This window comes from Columba livia, chromosome 2, assembly GCF_036013475.1.
Source record: "Columba livia isolate bColLiv1 breed racing homer chromosome 2, bColLiv1.pat.W.v2, whole genome shotgun sequence".
NCBI classification, from domain to species: domain Eukaryota; kingdom Metazoa; phylum Chordata; class Aves; order Columbiformes; family Columbidae; genus Columba; species Columba livia.
The window spans coordinates 162726181-162743874 of record NC_088603.1 but is presented as its reverse complement, the minus strand read 5'-3'; the positions used below and the strand labels follow the sequence as shown (position 1 = coordinate 162743874).

Genomic DNA, 17694 nt, shown 5'->3' with positions numbered 1-17694 from the left:
TCTCTCCCCGGTCGGTCTGTCCCGGGGGTCTCTCTCCCCGGTCGGTTCCGGGGGGTCTGTCCCGGGGTCTCTCCCCGGTCGGTCTGCCCCGGGGGTCTCTCCCTCGTCAGTTCTGGGGGGGTCTGTCCCGGGGGTCTCTCTCCGGTCGGATCTGTCCCGGGGGTCTCTCCCCGGCCGGTTCTGGGGGGTCTGTCCCGGGGGTCTCTCTCTCTCCCCGGCCGGTCCGTGTTCCCGACCCCCGGAGCGGAGCCGCCGTCGCGCTGCGGCACCGCGGGAACCGTGAGCAGTGCGGACCGTAACGCCACTTCCGCTGCGGGCGCCGTCACGTCCGGGGCGGTGCCGCCGCGTCCCCTCGACCTCGGCGGGCGGCGGTGCGATGGCGGCGGCGGTGCGGCGCCTCCCGCTGCGGAGCCTCCCGCTGCGGCCCTACGGCCAGCTGCTGCTGCCGCGGGCCCGGACCCGGACCCAGCCCGCCCCGGTGAGACCCCGCCCGCGCGCCCCCGCCGCCACCGGGGCGGCCCCGTCCCGCCGGGGAGCGCGGAGGGGACGGGCCCGGATGGGCCCCGCCCGGCCCCGTGCCCCCGCTTCCCGCCGCAGCGCGCCCCGGCCGTGCCCGGTGTCCCCTCCGTTCGTGCCCGGTGTCCCCTCCGTTCGTGCCCGGTGTCCCCGGTCCCTCGTCCATCTCCCCGGCCCCGTGTTCCCGGTTCTCCCCCGGTGCGCCCCGGCCGTGCCCGCTGGCCCCGGTGTCCGCTCCCGTCGTGCCCGGTGTCCCCGGTCCCTCCTCCATCTCCCCGGCCCCGTGTCGCCGGTTCCCGCCGCAGTGCGCCCCCGCCGTGCCCGCTGGCCCCGCTTCTCCCCGCGATGTGCCCCCGCTGGCCCCGGTGTCCCCTCCCGTCGTGCCCGGTGTCCCCGGTCCCTCGTCCATCTCCCGGCCCCGTGTCCCCGGTCCCCCCCGGTGCGCCCCGGCCGTGCCCGGTGTCCCTGCTGCCCCCGCACACGGTTCCTCGGGACCCCCCGGTCCATCCCCGTGCACCCCCGTCCGGCACGGTGTCCCCAGTTCCCCCCAGTGGGCCCCATCCCTGCCCGGTGTCCCCTGTCCCCAGTGTCCCCTGTCCCCATCCCTGCCTGGTGTCCCCATCCCTGCCCAGTGTCCCCTGTCCCCAGTGTCCCCTGTCCCCATCCCTTCCCGGTGTCCCCTGTCCCCATCCCTTCCCAGTGTCCCCTGGCCCCATCCCTGCCTGGTGTCCCCTGTCCCCGGTGTCCCCTGTCCCCATCCCTGTCCCCAGTGTCCCCTGTCCCCATCCCTGCCTGGTGTCCCCTGTCCCCATCGCTGCCCAGTGTCCCCTGTCCCCAGTGTCCCCTGTCCCCAGTGTTCCCAGTCCCCTGTCCCCATCCCTGCCCGGTGTCCCCTGTCCCCAGTGTCCCCTGTCCCCATCCCTGCCCAGTGTCCCCTGTCCCCAGTGTTCCCAGTCCCCTGTCCCCATCCCTGCCTGGTGTCCCCATCCCTGCCCAGTGTCCCCTGTCCCCATCCCTGCCTGGTGTCCCCAGTCCCCAGTGTCCCCTGTTCCCATCCCTGCCCAGTGTCCCCTGTCCCCAGTGTCCCCTGTCCCCAGTGTCCCCTGTCCCCATCCCTGCCTGGTGTCCCCATGCCTGCCCGGTGTCCCCTGTTCCCATCCCTGCCTGGTGTCCCCATGCCTGCCCAGTGTCCCCTGTCCCCATCTCTGCCTGGTGTCCTCATCCCTGCCTGGTGTCCCCTGTCCCCATCCCTGCCTGGTGTCCCCTGTCCCCAGTGTCCCCTGTCCCCATCCCTGCCCGGTGTCCCCTGTCCCCATCCCTGCCTGGTGTTGCTGATCCCCTGTCCCCGTCCATGCGTGGTACCCCTGTCCCCGCTGACGCTGTCCCCCGTCCCCCGTCCCCTGTGCGCTGTCCCCGCTGACGCTGTCCCCCGTCCCCTGTGCGCTGTCCCCGCTGACGCTGTCCCCTGTCCCCCGTCCGCAGGCCGGGCTGTCGTCGCAGGCCGGGCTGTCGCGGGGCCGGCGGGCGGTGCTGGCGGCGCTGGGGCTGCTGGCGGCGGGCGGGGGGGGGCTGGCGCTGGCCCTGCGCTCCCCCCTGGGCGCCGGGGAGCTGGAGATGCACCCGCCCGCCTTCCCCTGGAGCCACGGGGGGGCCCTGGCCGCGCTCGACCACGCCAGGTACGCGGGATGGGGACACGGGGACATGGGGACACGGGGACATGGGGACACGGGGACATGGGGATGTGGGAACATGGGGATGTGGGGACATGGGGATGCAGGGATATGGGGACACGGGGACATGGGGATGTGGGAACATGGGGACACAGGGACATGGGGATGCAGGGATATGGGGACACGGGGACATGGGGATGTGGGAACATGGGGACACAGGGACTTGAGGACGTGGGGACATGGCACACAGGGATGTGGGGACATGGGCACATGGGGACATGGGGACATGGCACACAGGGATGTGGGGACATGGGGACACAGGTACGTGAGACAGGGACACAGGAAATGGGGTCATGGGGACACAGGTACATGGGACAGGGATGCAGGACATGGGGACAGAGGGATATGGGGACACAGGGACATGGGGATGTGGGGACGTGGCACACAGGGACATGGGGACATGGGGACACAGGAAATGGGGACATGGGGACTCAGGGAAATGGGGATGCGGGGACATGGGGACACAGGGACTTGGGGACGTGGGAATGTGGGGACGTGGGGATACAGGGATGTGGGGACACAGGGACATGGGGATGTGGGAACATGGGGACACGGGGACATGGGGACACAGGGATGCGAGGACATGAGGACGTGGGGACATGGCACACAGGGATGTGGGGACATGGGGACACAGGGATGCAAGGACATGAGGACGTGGGGACATGGCACACAGGGATGTGGGGACATGGGGACACAGGTGCGTGGGACAGGGGCACAGGACATGGGGATGTGGGGTCATGGGGACACAGGTACATGGGACAGGGACACAGGACATGGGGACACAGGGACATGGGGACGTGGGGACGTGGGGACATGGCACACAGGGACGTGGGGACACAGGGATGTGGGGACATGGGGACACAGGGACATGGGTATGTGAGGACATGGGGATGTGGGGACACAGGGACATGGGTATGTGAGGACATGGGGATGTGGGGACACGGGGACATGGGGATGTGGGGACATGGGGACGTAGGGACATGGGGACACAGGGACATGGGGACACAGATTTGTGGGACAGGGACACAGGATATGGGGACACAGGGACATGGGGTTGTGGGGACACAGGGACATGGGGATGTGGGGACATGGGAACACAGGTACGTGGGACAGGGACACAGGGATGTGGGGACACAGGGACACGGGGATGTGGGGACACAGGGATGTGGGGACATGGGGATGTGGGCACATGGTACACAGGATCATGGGGACACAGGTATGTGGGACAGTGACACAGGAAATGGGGCCATGGGGATGTGGGGACACAGGGACATGGGGATGTGGGGACGTGGGATCATAGGGACGTGGGGACATGGCACACAGAGACGTGGGGACACGGGTACGTGGGACAGTGACACACGACATGGGGACGTGGGGGCATGGGGACATGCGGACATGGGGACACAAGGGCATGGGGATGTGGGTACATAGGGACACGGGGATGTGGGGACATGGGGACAGAGGTACGCGGGGACATAGGGACATAGGGGTGTGAGGATACGAGGACAAGAGGATGTGGGGACATAGGGATGTGGAGACATGGGGACACAGGGGCATGGGCACGTGGGGACACAGGGATGTGGGGACCTGGGGACACAGGGGCATGGGGATGTGGGGACACAGGGATGTGGGGACACAGGGATGTGGGGACATGGGGACACGGAGACACAGGTACATGGGACAGGGACACAGGACACTGGGATACAGTGATGTGGGGACACGGGGACGTGGGGACATGGCACACAGGGGCATGGGGACATGGGGACACAGGTACGTGAGACAAGGACACAGGGACATGGGGACACGGGGACATGGGGACACAGGGACATGGGGACACAGGGACATGGGGACACGGGGATGTGGGGACATGGGGATGTGGGGACACGGGGATGTGGGGACACGGGGATGTGGGGACACAGGGACACAGGGACATGGGAACACGGGGACGTGGGAACACGGGGACGTGGGGACACGGGGACGTGGGGACACGGGGACACAGGGACGTGGGGACACGGGGACACAGGGACATGGGGACATGGGGATGTGGGGACACAGGGACATGGGGACACGGGGACGTGGGGACATGGGGACACAGGGACATGGGGACACGGGGACGTGGGGACACGTGGATGTGGGGACACGGGGACGTGGGGGTGTCGGTGGGAGCCGGGGCCTTCACTTGCTCTTTCTCTTCCTCCTCTCCTTCCTCCTCCCCTTTCCCTGCTCGTCCTGCTGTCCCCGCTGCCCCCGGCTGTCCCGCTGTGCCCTGCCCCCCCGGCAGCCTGCGCCGCGGCTTCCAGGTGTACAAGCAGGTGTGCTCGGCGTGCCACAGCATGGAGTACCTGGCCTTCCGCAACCTGGTGGGCGTCACGCACACCGAGGCCGAGGCCAAGGCGCTGGCCGAGGAGGTGGGTGCCTGCCCCGACCGCCGCGGTGGCACCCTCGGCACTGTGACCCCCAGTGTCCCTACTCAATGCTGTGTGTCCCCCGGGACAGCCCCGGTGTCACCGCTCAGCCCCGTGTGTCCCCAGTATCCCTACTCAATGCCGTGTGTCCCTTGGGACAGCCCCGGTGTCACCGCTCAGCCCCGTGTGTCCCCAGTGTCCCTACTCAATGCTGTGTGTCCCCGGGACAGCCCCGGTGTCACCGCTCAGCGCTGTGTGTCCCCAGTGTCCCTACGCAATGATGTGTCCCTTGGGACAGCCCCGGTGTCACCGCTCAGCCCCGTGTGTCCCCAGTGTCCCTACTCAATGCTGTGTGTCCCCGGGACAGCCCCGGTGTCACCGCTCAGCGCTGTGTGTCCCCAGTGTCCCTACTCAATGCCGTGTGTCCCTTGGGACAGCCCCGGTGTCACCGCTCAGCCCCGTGTGTCCCCAGTGTCCCTACTCAATGCTGTGTGTCCCCGGGACAGCCCCGGTGTCACCGCTCAGCGCTGTGTGTCCCCCCCGGTGTCCCTGCTCATTGCTGTGTCCCCCCCGGGACAGCCCCGGTGTCCCCTGTCATTGCCGTGTGTCCCCCAGTGTCCATACTCATTACTCTTTGCCCCCCCAGGGACAGCCCCAGTATCCCGCCCATTGCTGCTCCCCCACCCCAGTGTCACCACTCAGCACCGTGTGTCCCTCGCAGTGTCCCCGCTCATTGCCGTGTCCCCCTGGGACACCGCGGTGCTCATGGCGTGTCCCCCCTGCACACCCCGATGCTCATGATGTGTCCCCCCCCAGGCCCCCCGGTGCTCATAATGTGTCTCAAAGGGACACCACAGTGCTCATGGCGTGTCCCCCCGGATGCCCCGGTGCTCGTGGCGTGTGTCCCCCCACACACCGTGGTGCTCATGGCGTGTCTCCCCCCGCACACTGTGGTGCTTGTGGCATGTCCCCCCCCAGACACCGTGGTGCTGATGGCACATCCCCACGCCCCACACCGCGGTGCTTATGGCGTGTGTCCCCCCCCGGACACCGCGGTGCTCATGGCGTGTTCCCCCTGGGATGCCGCGGTGCTCATGGCGTGCCTCCCCCCGCACACCGCAGTGCTCATGGTGTGTCCCCCTTCCCCCCGTACACTGCGGTGCTCATGGCGTGTCCCCCCCTGGATCCCCCACTGCTCATGGCGTGTCGCCCCCCCCGGGCCACCCGGTGCTCATGGCGTGTCCCCCAGACCCCCCGGTGCTCATGGTGTGCCCCCCCCAGACACCGCGCTGCTCATGGCGCATCCCCCCAGGACCCCCTGGTGCTCATGGCGTGTCCCCCCCTGCACACCGCGGTGCTCATGATGTGTCCCCCCCAGACCCCGTGGTGCTCATGGCGTCTTTCCCCCCCGGGCCCCCCGGTGCTCATGGTGTGTCCCAAAGGGACACCACGGTGCTGACGGTGTGTCCCCCGGACCCTCCGGTGCTCATGGTGTGTCCCAAGGGGACATCACGGTGCTCGCGGCGTGTCCCCCGGACCCCTTGGTGCTCATGGCGTGTCTCCCCCTGCACACCATGGTGCTTGTGGCGTGTCCCCCCGCACACTGTGGTGCTCATGGCGTGTTCCCCCTGGGACGCCCCGGTGCTCATGGCGTGTGTCCCCCAGACACCGCAGTGCTCATGCCATGTGCCCTGGGACACCACGGTGTTCATGGCGTGTCCCCCCCCGGACCCCCCGGTGCTCATGGCGTGTCCCCCCGTGCTCCTGGTGTCCCGCAGGTGGAGGTGCAGGACGGGCCGGACGAGAACGGGGAGATGTTCCTGCGCCCCGGGAAGCTGTCGGACGCCTTCCCCAAGCCGTACCCCAACCCCGAGGCCGCGCGCGCCGCCAACAACGGGGCGCTGCCCCCCGACCTCAGCTACATCGTCAACGCCCGGTCAGGGGGGGCCCTGGGGGACCCCAGGGGAGGGCTCTGGGGGCTCAGGGATCTGGGGGTCCCTGGGGGTGGGTTCCAGGTGCTCACAGAGCTCAGGGACCCCAGGGGAGGGTTCTGGGGGCTCATGGAGCTGGGGGACCCCAGGGGAGGGTTCTGGGTGCTCATGGAGCTGGGGGACCCCAGGGGGGGTTCTGGGGGCTCAGGGATCTGGGGGTCCCTGGGGGTGGGTTCCAGGTGCTCACATAGCTCAGGGACCCCAGGGCGGGTTCTGGGGGCTCATGGAGCTTGGGGAGCCCAGGGGAGGGTTCTGGGGGCTCATGGTGCTGGGGGTCCCAGGGGAGGGTTCTGGGGGCTCACAGAGCTCAGGGACCTCAGGGGAGGGTTCTGGGGGCTCAGGGATCTGGGGGTCCAGGGGGGGTTTCTGGGTGTTCACAGAGTTGGGGGGGGGGAAACTGGGGGGCTCTGCCAGTCTTGGGTGCTCATGGAGCTGGGGAACCCCAGGGTTTGTTCTGGGGGGCTCTGGGTGCTCAGGGAGCTGGGGGACCCTGGAGGGGGGATCTGGGTGCTCATGGATCGGGGGGTCCCTGGGGGGGTTTCTGGGTGTTCACAGAGCTGGGGGCCTTGGGGGGGAAACTGGGGAACCCCAGTGGGGGGTTCTACCAGCCCTCGGTGCTCATGGAGCTGGGGGACCCCAGGGGAGGTTCTGGGGGACCCCAGAGGGGGGTCCCGGGTGCTCACAGAACTGGGGGACTCCAGGGGGCTTTTGGGTGTTCATGGAGGTTGGGGGTCCTGGGGGGGTCCTGGGTGACCCCAGGGGGTTTCTGGGGGCTCACAGAGCTGGGGGATGCTGGGGGGGGTTCTGGGCGACCCCAGTGGGGGTTCAGCCGGTCCTGGGTGCTCCTGGAGTTGGGGATCCCGCGGGAAAAACTGGGGGACCCTGGGCGGAGTTGTGGGTGCTCATGGGGCTGGGGGACCCCAGGGTTTGTTCTGGGGGACGCTGGGGGGGCTCTGGATGCTCATGGGGCTGGGGGACCCTGGGGGGTTCTAGGGGACCCTGGGGGGGTTTCTGGGTGCTCAGGGATCTGGGGGAGCCTCAGGGGGGGTTCTAGGGGAGCCTGGGGGACCCTGGGGGGAGTTGTGGGTGCTCATGGGGTTGGGGGACCCCAGGGTTTGTTCTGGGGGGGCTTTCTGGGGGCTCATGGAGCTGGGGGACACTGGGGGGGTTCTAGGGGACACTGGGGGGGCTTTCTGGGGGCTCAGGGATCTGGGGGACACTGGGGGGGCTCTGGGGGCTCATGGAGCTGGGGGACCCTGGTGGGGGTTCTAGGGGACCCTGGGGGTCTTTCTGGGGGCTCAGGGATCTGGGGGGGCTCTGGGCGCTCAGGGATCTGGGGGACCCTGGGTGGGGTTTTGGGGGACCCTGGGGGGTTCTGGGGGCTCCGGCAGCCGCCCCCCCCCCGCGTCAATGCTGACCCTGCCCCCCAGGCACGGCGGTGAGGATTACGTCTTCTCGCTGCTGACCGGCTACTGCGACCCCCCCGCGGGCGTGACGGTGCGGGAGGGGCTGCACTACAACCCCTACTTCCCCGGGCAGGCCATCGGCATGGCCCCCCCCATCTACAACGAGATCCTGGAGTACGACGACGGTACGGGGGGAAACGGGGCTGTCCGGGGGGGGGGGGGGGGGGGGGGCAGGTCCCCGGGGTGCTCACCCCCCCGTGTCCCCCCCAGGGACACCGGCCACCCTGTCCCAGCTGGCCAAGGACGTCTGCACGTTCCTGCGCTGGGCGGCCGAGCCGGAGCACGACCAGCGCAAGCGCATGGGGCTGAAGGTGCGTGACATGGGGACACGGGGGGGGGGGGGTCCAGGCAGCGTCCCCCCCGCAGCGCCCAGACCCCCCCGTGCCCCCTCTGTGCCCCCCCAGATGCTGATGCTCTCGGGGCTGCTCATCTCCCTGCTGTTCTACATGAAGCGGCACAAGTGGTCGGTGATGAAGAGCAGGAAAATGGTTTACAAGCCCCCCAAGTAACGGGGGGGGGGCCCCCCAGCTGCACCGCACACACCTCCCGGCTGCGGGGGGGTGCCATCGCGTGCCCCCGCCGCTCCGCAGCCAACGTCCCCCCGCTCGCCCCCCCGAGGGGGCCGGTGCTCGGTGGGGCGGGGGGGGCACGGAAATAAAGTCTCGGTTGTTCCAGGGGGGAGCGTGTGGGGTGATGGCTGAGCCCCCCAGGGCCCCCCCAGCCTGGGGGGTCGTTAATGGGCTGAGCCCCACCACAGCCCCCCCAGCTGCGGGTACAGGCTGATCCCCATTGGGGGGTAAATCCGGGCCCCCCCAGCTGTGGGTACAGGCTGATCCCCATTGGGGGGTAAATCAGGGCCCCCCCCAGCTGTGGGTACAGGCTGATCCCCATCACCCCCATTGCCCCCATCTCAGGGGGTGAATCAGGGCCCCCCCAGCTGTGGGTTCAGTAACAGGCTGATCCCCATCACCCCCATCTCAAGGGGTGAATCACGGCCCCCCAGCTGTGGGTACAGGCTGATCCCCATCACCCCCATTGCCCCCATCTCAGGGGGTGAATCAGGGCCCCCCAGCTGTGGGGTCATTAACAGGCTGATCTCCATCACCCCCATCTCGGGGGGCGAATCACAGCCCCCCAGCTGTGGGTACAGGCTGATCCCAGCTGTGGGGTCATTAACAGGCTGATCCCCATTGGGGGGGTGAATCAGGGCCCCCCCAGCTGTGGGTACAGGCTGATCCCCATCACCCCCATCTCGGGGGTGAATCACAGCCCCCCAGCTGTGGGTACAGGCTGATCCCCATCGCCCCCGTCTCGGGGGGGGGTGAATCAGGGCCCCCCCAGCTGCAGGTACAGGCTGATCCCCATTGGGGGGTAAATCAGGGCCCCCCCAGCTGTGGGTACAGGCTGATCCCCATCACCCCATCGCCCCCGTCTCGGGGGTGAATCACTGTGGGTACAGGCTGATCCCCATCACCCCATCGCCCCCGTCTCGGGGGTGAATCAGCCCCCCGCAGCAGGCCGTGGCGCGCAGCCGGCTTTATTGGCACTGCAGTGGGGTCTGCGCTGGCGGCCGAGGCTCCACAGAGCCCCCCGAGCCCCCCAGCCTGTCCCGGCCCCGCCCCCCCGTGTCCGTCTGTCCGTCCGGTCGTGGCTGTGCCGCCGGCACCAGCGTCCCTGAGGCGCGGGGACCCCGCGTGTCCCCGTCCCCGCGTCAGTGGCAGTTCTGGCAGCGCGGGTGGCACCTCTGGCCGTTGACTTTGCAGCGACAGCCGCCGCTGGTGTCCCCGGGGCCCTGGGGGGGACACAGGGGTCAGGGTCAAGGTCAGAGCCCATCACGGGTCACCAGAGCGGGGGGCAGGGACTGCAGCGCCACTGTGGGGATGGGGGGTTCCTGTGTCACCCCCTCGCTGACCCTGGGTTCCCAGTGCTGTCCCCCTGGTGTCCTCCCCCGTGCCCCCACACCTGTGCAGATGGGGGGTCCCTGTGTCCCCCCGTCCCGCTCACTGCGGGTCCCCAGCGTGGGCTCGTTGTCACCAAGGGACAGGGGGTCACTGTGTGTGTCCCCTGCTCGCCCTGGGTCCCACAGTGTGGTCCCTTTGTCACCCAGCTGTGAGGATGGGGTGTCCCTGTGTCCCCACGTCCCACTCACCCGGGGTCCCCAGCATGGTCCCTTGGTCACCCAGGGATGGGGGTGTCCCCATGTCCCCCTCACTGACCCCAGGTCCCTAGTGCTGTCCCTTGGTCACCCAGCTCCAGGTCCCCGTGTCCCCCTGCTCACCCGGGGTCCCCAGCACGGTCCCTTGGTCACCCAGCTGTGGGGATTGGGGTGTCCCTGTGTCCCCCCACTGGTCCCTTTGTCACCCAGCTGTGAGGATGGGGTGTCCCTGTGTCCCCACATCCCACTCACCCGGGGTCTCCAGCGCAGTCCCTTGGTCGCCCAGGGATGGGGGTGTCCCTGTGTCCCCCTCACTGACCCCAGGTCCCTAGTGCTGTCCCTTGGTCACCCAGCTCCAGGTCCCTGTGTCCCCCCTGCTCACCCTGGGTCCCCAGCACAGTCCCCTGGTCACCTCGCTGTGTTGAAGGGGGTGTCCCTGTGTCCCCCCCGCTCACCCCAGGTCCCCAGCACAGTCCCTTGGTCACCCAGCTGTGGGAAGGGGGTGTCCCCGTGTCCCCCGCTCACCCCGTGTCCCCCCTGCAGTCCCTTGGTCACCTCGCTGTGTTGAAGGGGGTGTCCCTGTGTCCCCCCCGCTCACCCCAGGTCCCCAGTGCTGTCCCTTGGTCACCCAGCTGTGGGGAAGGGGGTGTCCCCCTGTCCCCCCTGGGTCCCTAACACGGTTCCTTGGTCGCCCAGGGATGGAGGTGTCCCCATGTCCCCCCGCTGACCCCGGGTCCCCAGTGCTGTCCCTTGGTCACCCAGCTGTGGGAAGGGGGTGTCCCTGTGTCCCCCCCTGCGGTCCCTTGGTCACCCAGCTGTGGGAAGGGGGTGTCCCCATGTCCCCTGCTCACCCCGTGTCCCCCCTGCAGTCCCTTGGTCACCCAGCTGTGGGAAGGGGGTGTCCCCGTGTCCCCCCCGCTCACCCCAGGTTCCCAGTGCTGTCCCTTTGTCACCCAGCTGTGGGGAAGGGGGTGTCCCCCTGTCCCCCCTGGGTCCCTAACACGGTTCCTTGGTCGCCCAGGGATGGAGGTGTCCCCATGTCCCCCTCACTGACCCTGGGTCCCCAGTGCTGTCCCTTGGTCACCCAGCTGTGGGAAAGGGGTGTCCCTGTGTCCCCCCCGCTCACCCCGGATCCCCAGCACAGTCCCTTGGTCACCCAGCTGTGGGAAGGGGGTGTCCCCGTGTCCCCCGCTCACCCCGTGTCCCCCCTGCAGTCCCTTGGTCACCCAGCTGTGTTGAAGGGGGGTGTCCCTGTGTCCCCCCCGCTCACCCCAGGTTCCCAGTGCTGTCCCTTTGTCACCCAGCTGTGGGGAAGGGGGTGTCCCCCTGTCCCCCCTGGGTCCCTAACACGGTTCCTTGGTCGCCCAGGGATGGAGGTGTCACCATGTCCCCCCGCTGACCCCGGGTCCCCAGTGCTGTCCCTTGGTCACCCAGCTGTGGGAAGGGGGTGTCCCTGTGTCCCCCCCTGCGGTCCCTTGGTCACCCAGCTGTGGGAAGGGGGTGTCCCCATGTCCCCCGCTCACCCCGTGTCCCCCCTGCAGTCCCTTGGTCACCCAGCTGTGGGAAGGGGGTGTCCCCGTGTCCCCCCTGCAGTCCCTTGGTCACCCAGCTGTGGGAAGGGGGTGTCCCCGTGTCCCCCGCTCACCCCGGGTCCCCAGCGCGGTCCCTTGGTCACCCAGCAGATCTCGGTCTGGCACACGGTGCAGCGGATCCAGTCGCATCCATCCTTCTTCTGCACCACGATGTGGCAGGTGGGGCAGTGCATGGCCTCCCCGAGCTGCACCAGCGTCTGGGGGGGGACAGGGGACCGTGAGTGACACGGGGACCCTCCGCATCCCCCCCAAACCCGCCGGGCCCCCCCGGACCTGCAGCATGTCGTTGGTTTGCCGGGCGGCCGCGTCGTTCTGCGCCCGCAGCCGCAGGTCGTCCTGGTACTGCCGGCAGTCCTGCCCCTCATGGATGGCCTGGGGGGCGCGGGACGGCAGCGCTCAGCACCACGGCCCCCCCGGAGCGCGGGGGGACACTGGGGCTCTGGGGGGGTCACCTTGCAGAGCAGGCAGTTGAGGGCCTGGCAGATGGGGCAGCGGAACTCGTTGACCGAGTCCTCGTAGATGCACCAGCCGCGGCAGTCGGGGCTGCGGCAGTGGAAGCTGTTCCGGCTGCGGCGCTCGGCCAGCGCGGGGCTGCGCTCCAGGAACTGCCGGTACTCCTCCGCCGACAGCAGCTGCGGGACCGCGCCGTCGGGAACCGGGACCGCGACACGGGACACCGCAGCCCTGGGACCCCCGACATGGGACACCCCAGCCCTGGGACCCCCGACACGGGACACGCCAGCCCTGGGACCCCTGACACGGGACACCCCAGCTCTGGGACCCCCGACATGGGACACCCCAGCTCTGGGACCCCCGACACGGGACACCCGCAGCCCTGGGACCCCTGACACGGGACACCCCAGCTCTGGGACCCCCGACACGGGACACCCCAGCTCTGGGACCCCCGACACGGGACACCCGCAGCCCTGGGACCCCCGACATGGGACACCCCAGCTCTGGGACCCCCGACACGGGACACCCCAGCTCTGGGACCCCCGTGGCACCAGCGCCAACTGGGGACACCCACCACGCACAGCCCTGGGACCAACACAGGACACCCCAGCCCTGGGACCCCTGTGCCACCAGCACTGAGTGGGGACACCTGCCACCTACAGCCCTGGGACCCCCAACACGGGACACCCGCAGCCCTGGGACCCCCGACACGGGACACCCCAGCCCTGGGACCCCCGACACGGGACACCCCAGCCCTGGGACCGCCGTGGCACCAGTGCCAACTGGGGACACCCACCACGAACAGCCCTGGGACCGACATGGGACACCCCAGCCCTGGGACCCCTGACACAGGACACCCCAGCCCTGGGACCCCTGTGCCACCAGCACTGAGTGGGGACACCTGCCACCCACAGCCCTGGGACCCCCAACACGGGACACCCGCAGCCCTGGGACCCCCGACACGGGACACCCGCAGCCCTGGGACCCCCGTGGCACCAGCGCCAACTGGGGACACCCACCACCCACAGCCCTGGGACCGACATGGGACACCCCAGCCCTGGGACTCCTGACACAGGACACCCCAGCCCTGGGACCCCTGTGCCACCAGCACTGAGTGGGGACACCCGCCACCCACAGCCCTGGGGCCCCTGCCATGGGACACTCCAGCCCTGGGACCCCCGAGATGGGACACCCCAGCCGTGGGACTGCCGACACGGGACATCACAGCCCTGAGACCCCCACCACGGGACACCCGCAGCCCTGGGACCCCCGACATGGGACACCCCAGCCCTGGGACCCCTGACATGGGACACCCGCAGCCCTGGGACCCCCGTGCCACCAGCACTGAGTGGGGACACCCACCACCCACAGCCCTGGGACCCCCCGTGCCACCAGTGCCAACTGGGGACACCCGCCACCCACAGCCCTGGGACCCCAGACTGCTGGGGGGACACTCACCCCAGCCCTGGGGACCCCATGTCACTAAGTGGGAACACCCACCCCAGCCATGGGACCCCCGTGTCACCAGCACTGAGTGAGGACACTCATGTCACCAGCAGTGGGTGGGGACACTCACCCCAACCCTGGGGACCCCGTATCACCGTCACTGAGTGGGAACACCCACCCCAGCCATGGGACCCCCGTGTCACCAGCATTAAGTGGGGACATCCACGCCAGCCCTGGGGACCCCCGTGTCACCAGCACTGAGTGGGGACCCTCACTGCCTGTGCCCCCCCGAACCCCCATGCCACTGGCATGGTCTTGTGCCACCCACAGCCCCAGGACCCCCCGTGTCACCACACCAAGTGGGGACACCCACTGCCCGCAGCCCAGGGGACGCCCTGGGACCCCCGCATGGGGCTGGGCCCCCCCAGGCCCCCCAGGACTCACGGCGCGGATCTCCCGCTCCTGGAGGTGGCTGCTGCAGGCGTAGGTGTCATCGCGGAAGGGACAGGCCACCACCGGCTCCTCGCTGTAGTTGATCACCTGCCGCAGGCACTCCCTGCACAACCGGACCCGTCACCGCGGGGGGGTCTTGGGGACAAGGGCGCCTTGGGACGGTCACCATGATGGTGGGGGCTCAGGGATGGTCACCGTGAGGGTTGGGGGGGGTCTCAGGGCTGGTAACTGTGACGGTGAGGGGGACCTTGGGGCTGGAGGGGGCTCGGGGCTGTCACCATGACGGTGGGGGGGTCCCAGGGCTGGTCACCATGAAGGCTCGGGGGGTCTTGGGGCTGGTCACTGGAAGCGCTGGGGGGGTCTCAGGGCTGGGGGGCTCTCAGGACTGGTCACCTCAAGGGTGGGAGGGTCCTAGGGCCAGTCATGTGATGTGGGGGGTCCTGGGGCTGGTCACCATGATGGTGGGGGGGTCCTGGGGCCAGTCATGTGATGTGGGGGGTCCTGGGGCTGGTCACCATGATGGTGGGGGGGTCCTGGGGCCAGTCATGTGATGTGGGGGGTCCTGGGGCTGGTCACCATGATGGTGGGGGCCTCAGGGAAGGTCACTGGGAGGGCTGGGGGGGGCGTTGGGACCAGTCACCATTTGGGGGGTGGGGGGCCGGGGTCACTCATGAGATGTTGGGGGTCTTGGGGCCAGTCATTGTGAAGGTTGGGGAGGGGTCTCGGAGCCAGTCATGCTGGGGGGGGTCCCGGGGCTTGGTCCGTGTGAGGGTTGGGGGGTCCCGGGGCGGGTCAGTGTGCGGGTGAGGGGTCCTGGGGCCAGTCAGCAGGAAGGTCGGGGGTCCCGGGGGGTCCCGGGGGGTACCTGCAGAAGTTGTGCAGACAGTCCCGCAGCAGCACCCCCGCGCCGGGGGGCACGTGCTGGTAGCAGATGCAGCACTCCAGCCCCTCGGGGTTGGGGACCAGCCCCTCCTCCTCCAGCCGCAGCAGCTGCTGGAAGTTCTGCTGCCGCTCGGCCTCCAGCGCCTGCGGGGACAGCGCCCGACAGCCCCCTGAGCCAGGCCTAACCCCCTAGGCCAGGCTCAACCCCCCAAGCTGGGCCTAACCCCCTAGGCCAGGCTCAACCCCCCAAGCTGGGCCTAACCCCCTAGGCCAGGCTCAACCCCCCCAAGCTGGGCCTAACCCCCTAGGCCAGGCTCAACCCCCCCAAGCTGGGCCTAACCCCTAGGCCAGGCTCAACCCCCCCAAGCTGGGCCTAACCCCTAGGCCAGGCTCAACCTCCCCCAAGCTGGGCATAATCCCCTAGGCTGGGCTCAACCCCCCCAAGCTGGGCCTAACCCCCTAGGCTGAGCTCAACCTCCCTCAAGCTGGGCCTAACCCCCTAGGCCGAGCTCAACCTCCCCCCCAAGCTGGGCCTAACCCCTAGGCTGGGCTCAATCCCCCCCAAAATGGGCCTAATCCCCAAATCCCCTGAGCCTTGCTCAACCACGCAGGCCAGGCTTAAGCCCTCAAACAGAGGTCCTGCCCCCCAAGCTGGGCTCAACACCCCCAAGCCAGGCTGAACCCCACCTGAGCTGAGTTCAACCCACTCCAAGCTGAGCTCAACCCACGCCCCCCAGCCAGGTTGAACCCCTAAAAGCCAGGCTTAACACCCCCAGGCCGGGCTTAAGCTCTCAAACTGGGCTCAACCCTCCAGGCCAGGCTTAAGCTGTCAAATGGGGCTCAACCCCCGCAAACTAGGCTCAACACCCCCAAGCCAAGCTCAACTCCCTCCTAGCTGGGCTCAACCCCAAAAGCCAGTTTTAACACCCTTAGGCTGGGCTCAACCCCCCCGGCTGGGATTACCCCTGACAAACTGGGCTTAAACCCTGTAGACTGGACTCAACACGCCCAGGCCAGGCTCAACTCCCCCAGGCTGGGATCAAGCCCTGAAACTGCACTCAAGCCCCCCAAGCCAGGATTAAGCCCCCAAATGAGGCTCAACTGCCCTGAGCTGGTGTCCACCCCAAAAGCCAGGCTTAACACCTCCAGACTGGGCTTAGCCCCTCTCAAACTGGGACTAACCCCCCCCAGGCCAGGCCCCCACTTCTCCACGCCCCCCGGCAGCCGCCGGCACAAGAAGATGGCAGAGCCGCGCTGGTGGGATAAGGCTTTAATTGGGGGGGGGTCCACATGTGGCACCCCCCATGGCATTGCCAGGCACCCAACAGACGCTTGGGGGGTTGCAGTCCCCCCCCACGGGGCCCAAACCGGGGGTCCCGTCCCTCCCCCAGGGATGTGGGGGTCCCGCTGTGGGGCCAGATCTCCAGTGCAAAGTGCGACACAGAATAACCAACCTGTCCCCCCCGAGACCCCCACGTCTCAGAGACCCTGAGCATGGGCCCCCCGAGCCTGCCCGACCCCCAAGTACAGCCCCCCTTGAGCCCGAGACCCCCGAGCACGGCCCCCCAAGCCCCAGAGACCCCCAAGTCCCAGAGACCCCAAAGTACAGGGCCCCAAGTGTCAGAGACCCCCAAGCATGGCCCCCCAAGCCTGACCCCCAAACCTCAGAGGCCCCCAAGTAGGGTCCCCATTGAGCCTGAGAGACCCCCAAACCTCAGAGACCCCTGAGCACAGCCCCCCAAGCCTCAGAGACCCCCCCAAACCTCAGAGACCCCCAAGCACAGCCCCCCAAGCCTGAGACCCCAAGGATGCCCCCCCCAGCCTCAGAGCCCCCTGAGTTTCAGAGACCCCCAAGTACAGCCCCCCCGAGCCTCCAAGACCCCTGAGCACAGACCCTCTTGAGACTGAGACCCCCAAGGCTCAGAGCCCCCCAAGCCTCAAAGACCCCCAAGTACGGCCCCCCAAGGCTCAGAGCCCCCCAAGTATGGCCCCCAAGGCTCAGAGCCCCCCAAGTATGGCCCCCAAGGCTCAGCTTCTGCAGCACGTCCCCACACCAGCTCTTAGTGTGGGGGGGCCTGGTGGCAGCTTCTGGGTGCACATGGGGGGACCCTCAGGGACACTGGGGGGACACTGAGAGGTCCTGGTGGGCACTGTGGGACCATAGGGGACGACGGGGGGTCCTGGGGGGCACTGGGGGACACTGGGCCCGGCCAGAGCGGGGTCTAGCAGAGCTGGGGGGCAGCAGAACTGGGGGGGGGGCAGCAGAACTGGGGGGGCGGGCTGACGTCACCCCATGCCCCCGGGGCGCAGCGCGGCCGAGCCGTCCTCTTGCTGTCCCTGCAAGCAGCGGGTCCCGGCGCCGAGAGAAGAGAGAAGGTCGGTCAGTGCGGGGGCCGGAGGGACCCCCCGATCCCTGTGTGGGCCTGGGGGCGCCAGCAGACCCCCCCATTTCTGGGAAATGGCGTCTGGAAAGCGCAGCCCGGTGGCTGCTTGGCTCAGTGTCACACGGCACGGGGAGGGACACGGCACCTGCGCACTGAGCGACAAAGGACCTGCCCACGGCGGGGGACACGTCCTGCCAAGGGACCGTGACACCAGGCCCTGC

General features: G+C 68.9%; 2 protein-coding genes across 6 annotated transcripts in view; one reads left to right on the top strand and one right to left on the bottom strand.

The window, feature by feature from the left end:
• The first annotated feature begins 320 nt into the window (after nt 1–320).
• LOC135578751 (cytochrome c1, heme protein, mitochondrial) lies at nt 321–8784 on the top strand. The gene is made up of 7 exons (XM_065054710.1): nt 321–478; nt 1999–2192; nt 4528–4654; nt 6430–6587; nt 8073–8233; nt 8319–8419; nt 8513–8784. Exons 1-7 carry the CDS (start codon nt 377–379, stop codon nt 8615–8617), a joined length of 948 nt encoding a protein of 315 aa, XP_064910782.1. The 5' UTR covers nt 321–376; the 3' UTR covers nt 8618–8784.
• Nucleotides 8785–9621: 837 nt separating this feature from the next.
• The window catches only part of SHARPIN (SHANK associated RH domain interactor), a 21959-nt gene continuing 13886 nt past the window's right edge, over nt 9622–17694 (bottom strand). For 4 of the 5 annotated variants that reach the window (XM_065054701.1, XM_065054699.1, XM_065054698.1 and 1 more), the window contains 6 exons: nt 15073–15233; nt 14199–14310; nt 12308–12487; nt 12129–12227; nt 11909–12052; nt 9622–9900 (listed from right to left, as the gene is read on the bottom strand). In XM_065054701.1, coding sequence (XP_064910773.1) covers nt 9820–9900; nt 11909–12052; nt 12129–12227; nt 12308–12487; nt 14199–14310; nt 15073–15233 — 777 coding nt within the window. In that variant the 3' untranslated portion in view covers nt 9622–9819. Of the gene's footprint in view, nt 9901–11908; nt 12053–12128; nt 12228–12307; nt 12488–14198; nt 14311–15072; nt 15234–16344; nt 17427–17694 lie in introns of those variants that run through there. The other variant, XM_065054702.1, reaches the window with a different exon arrangement.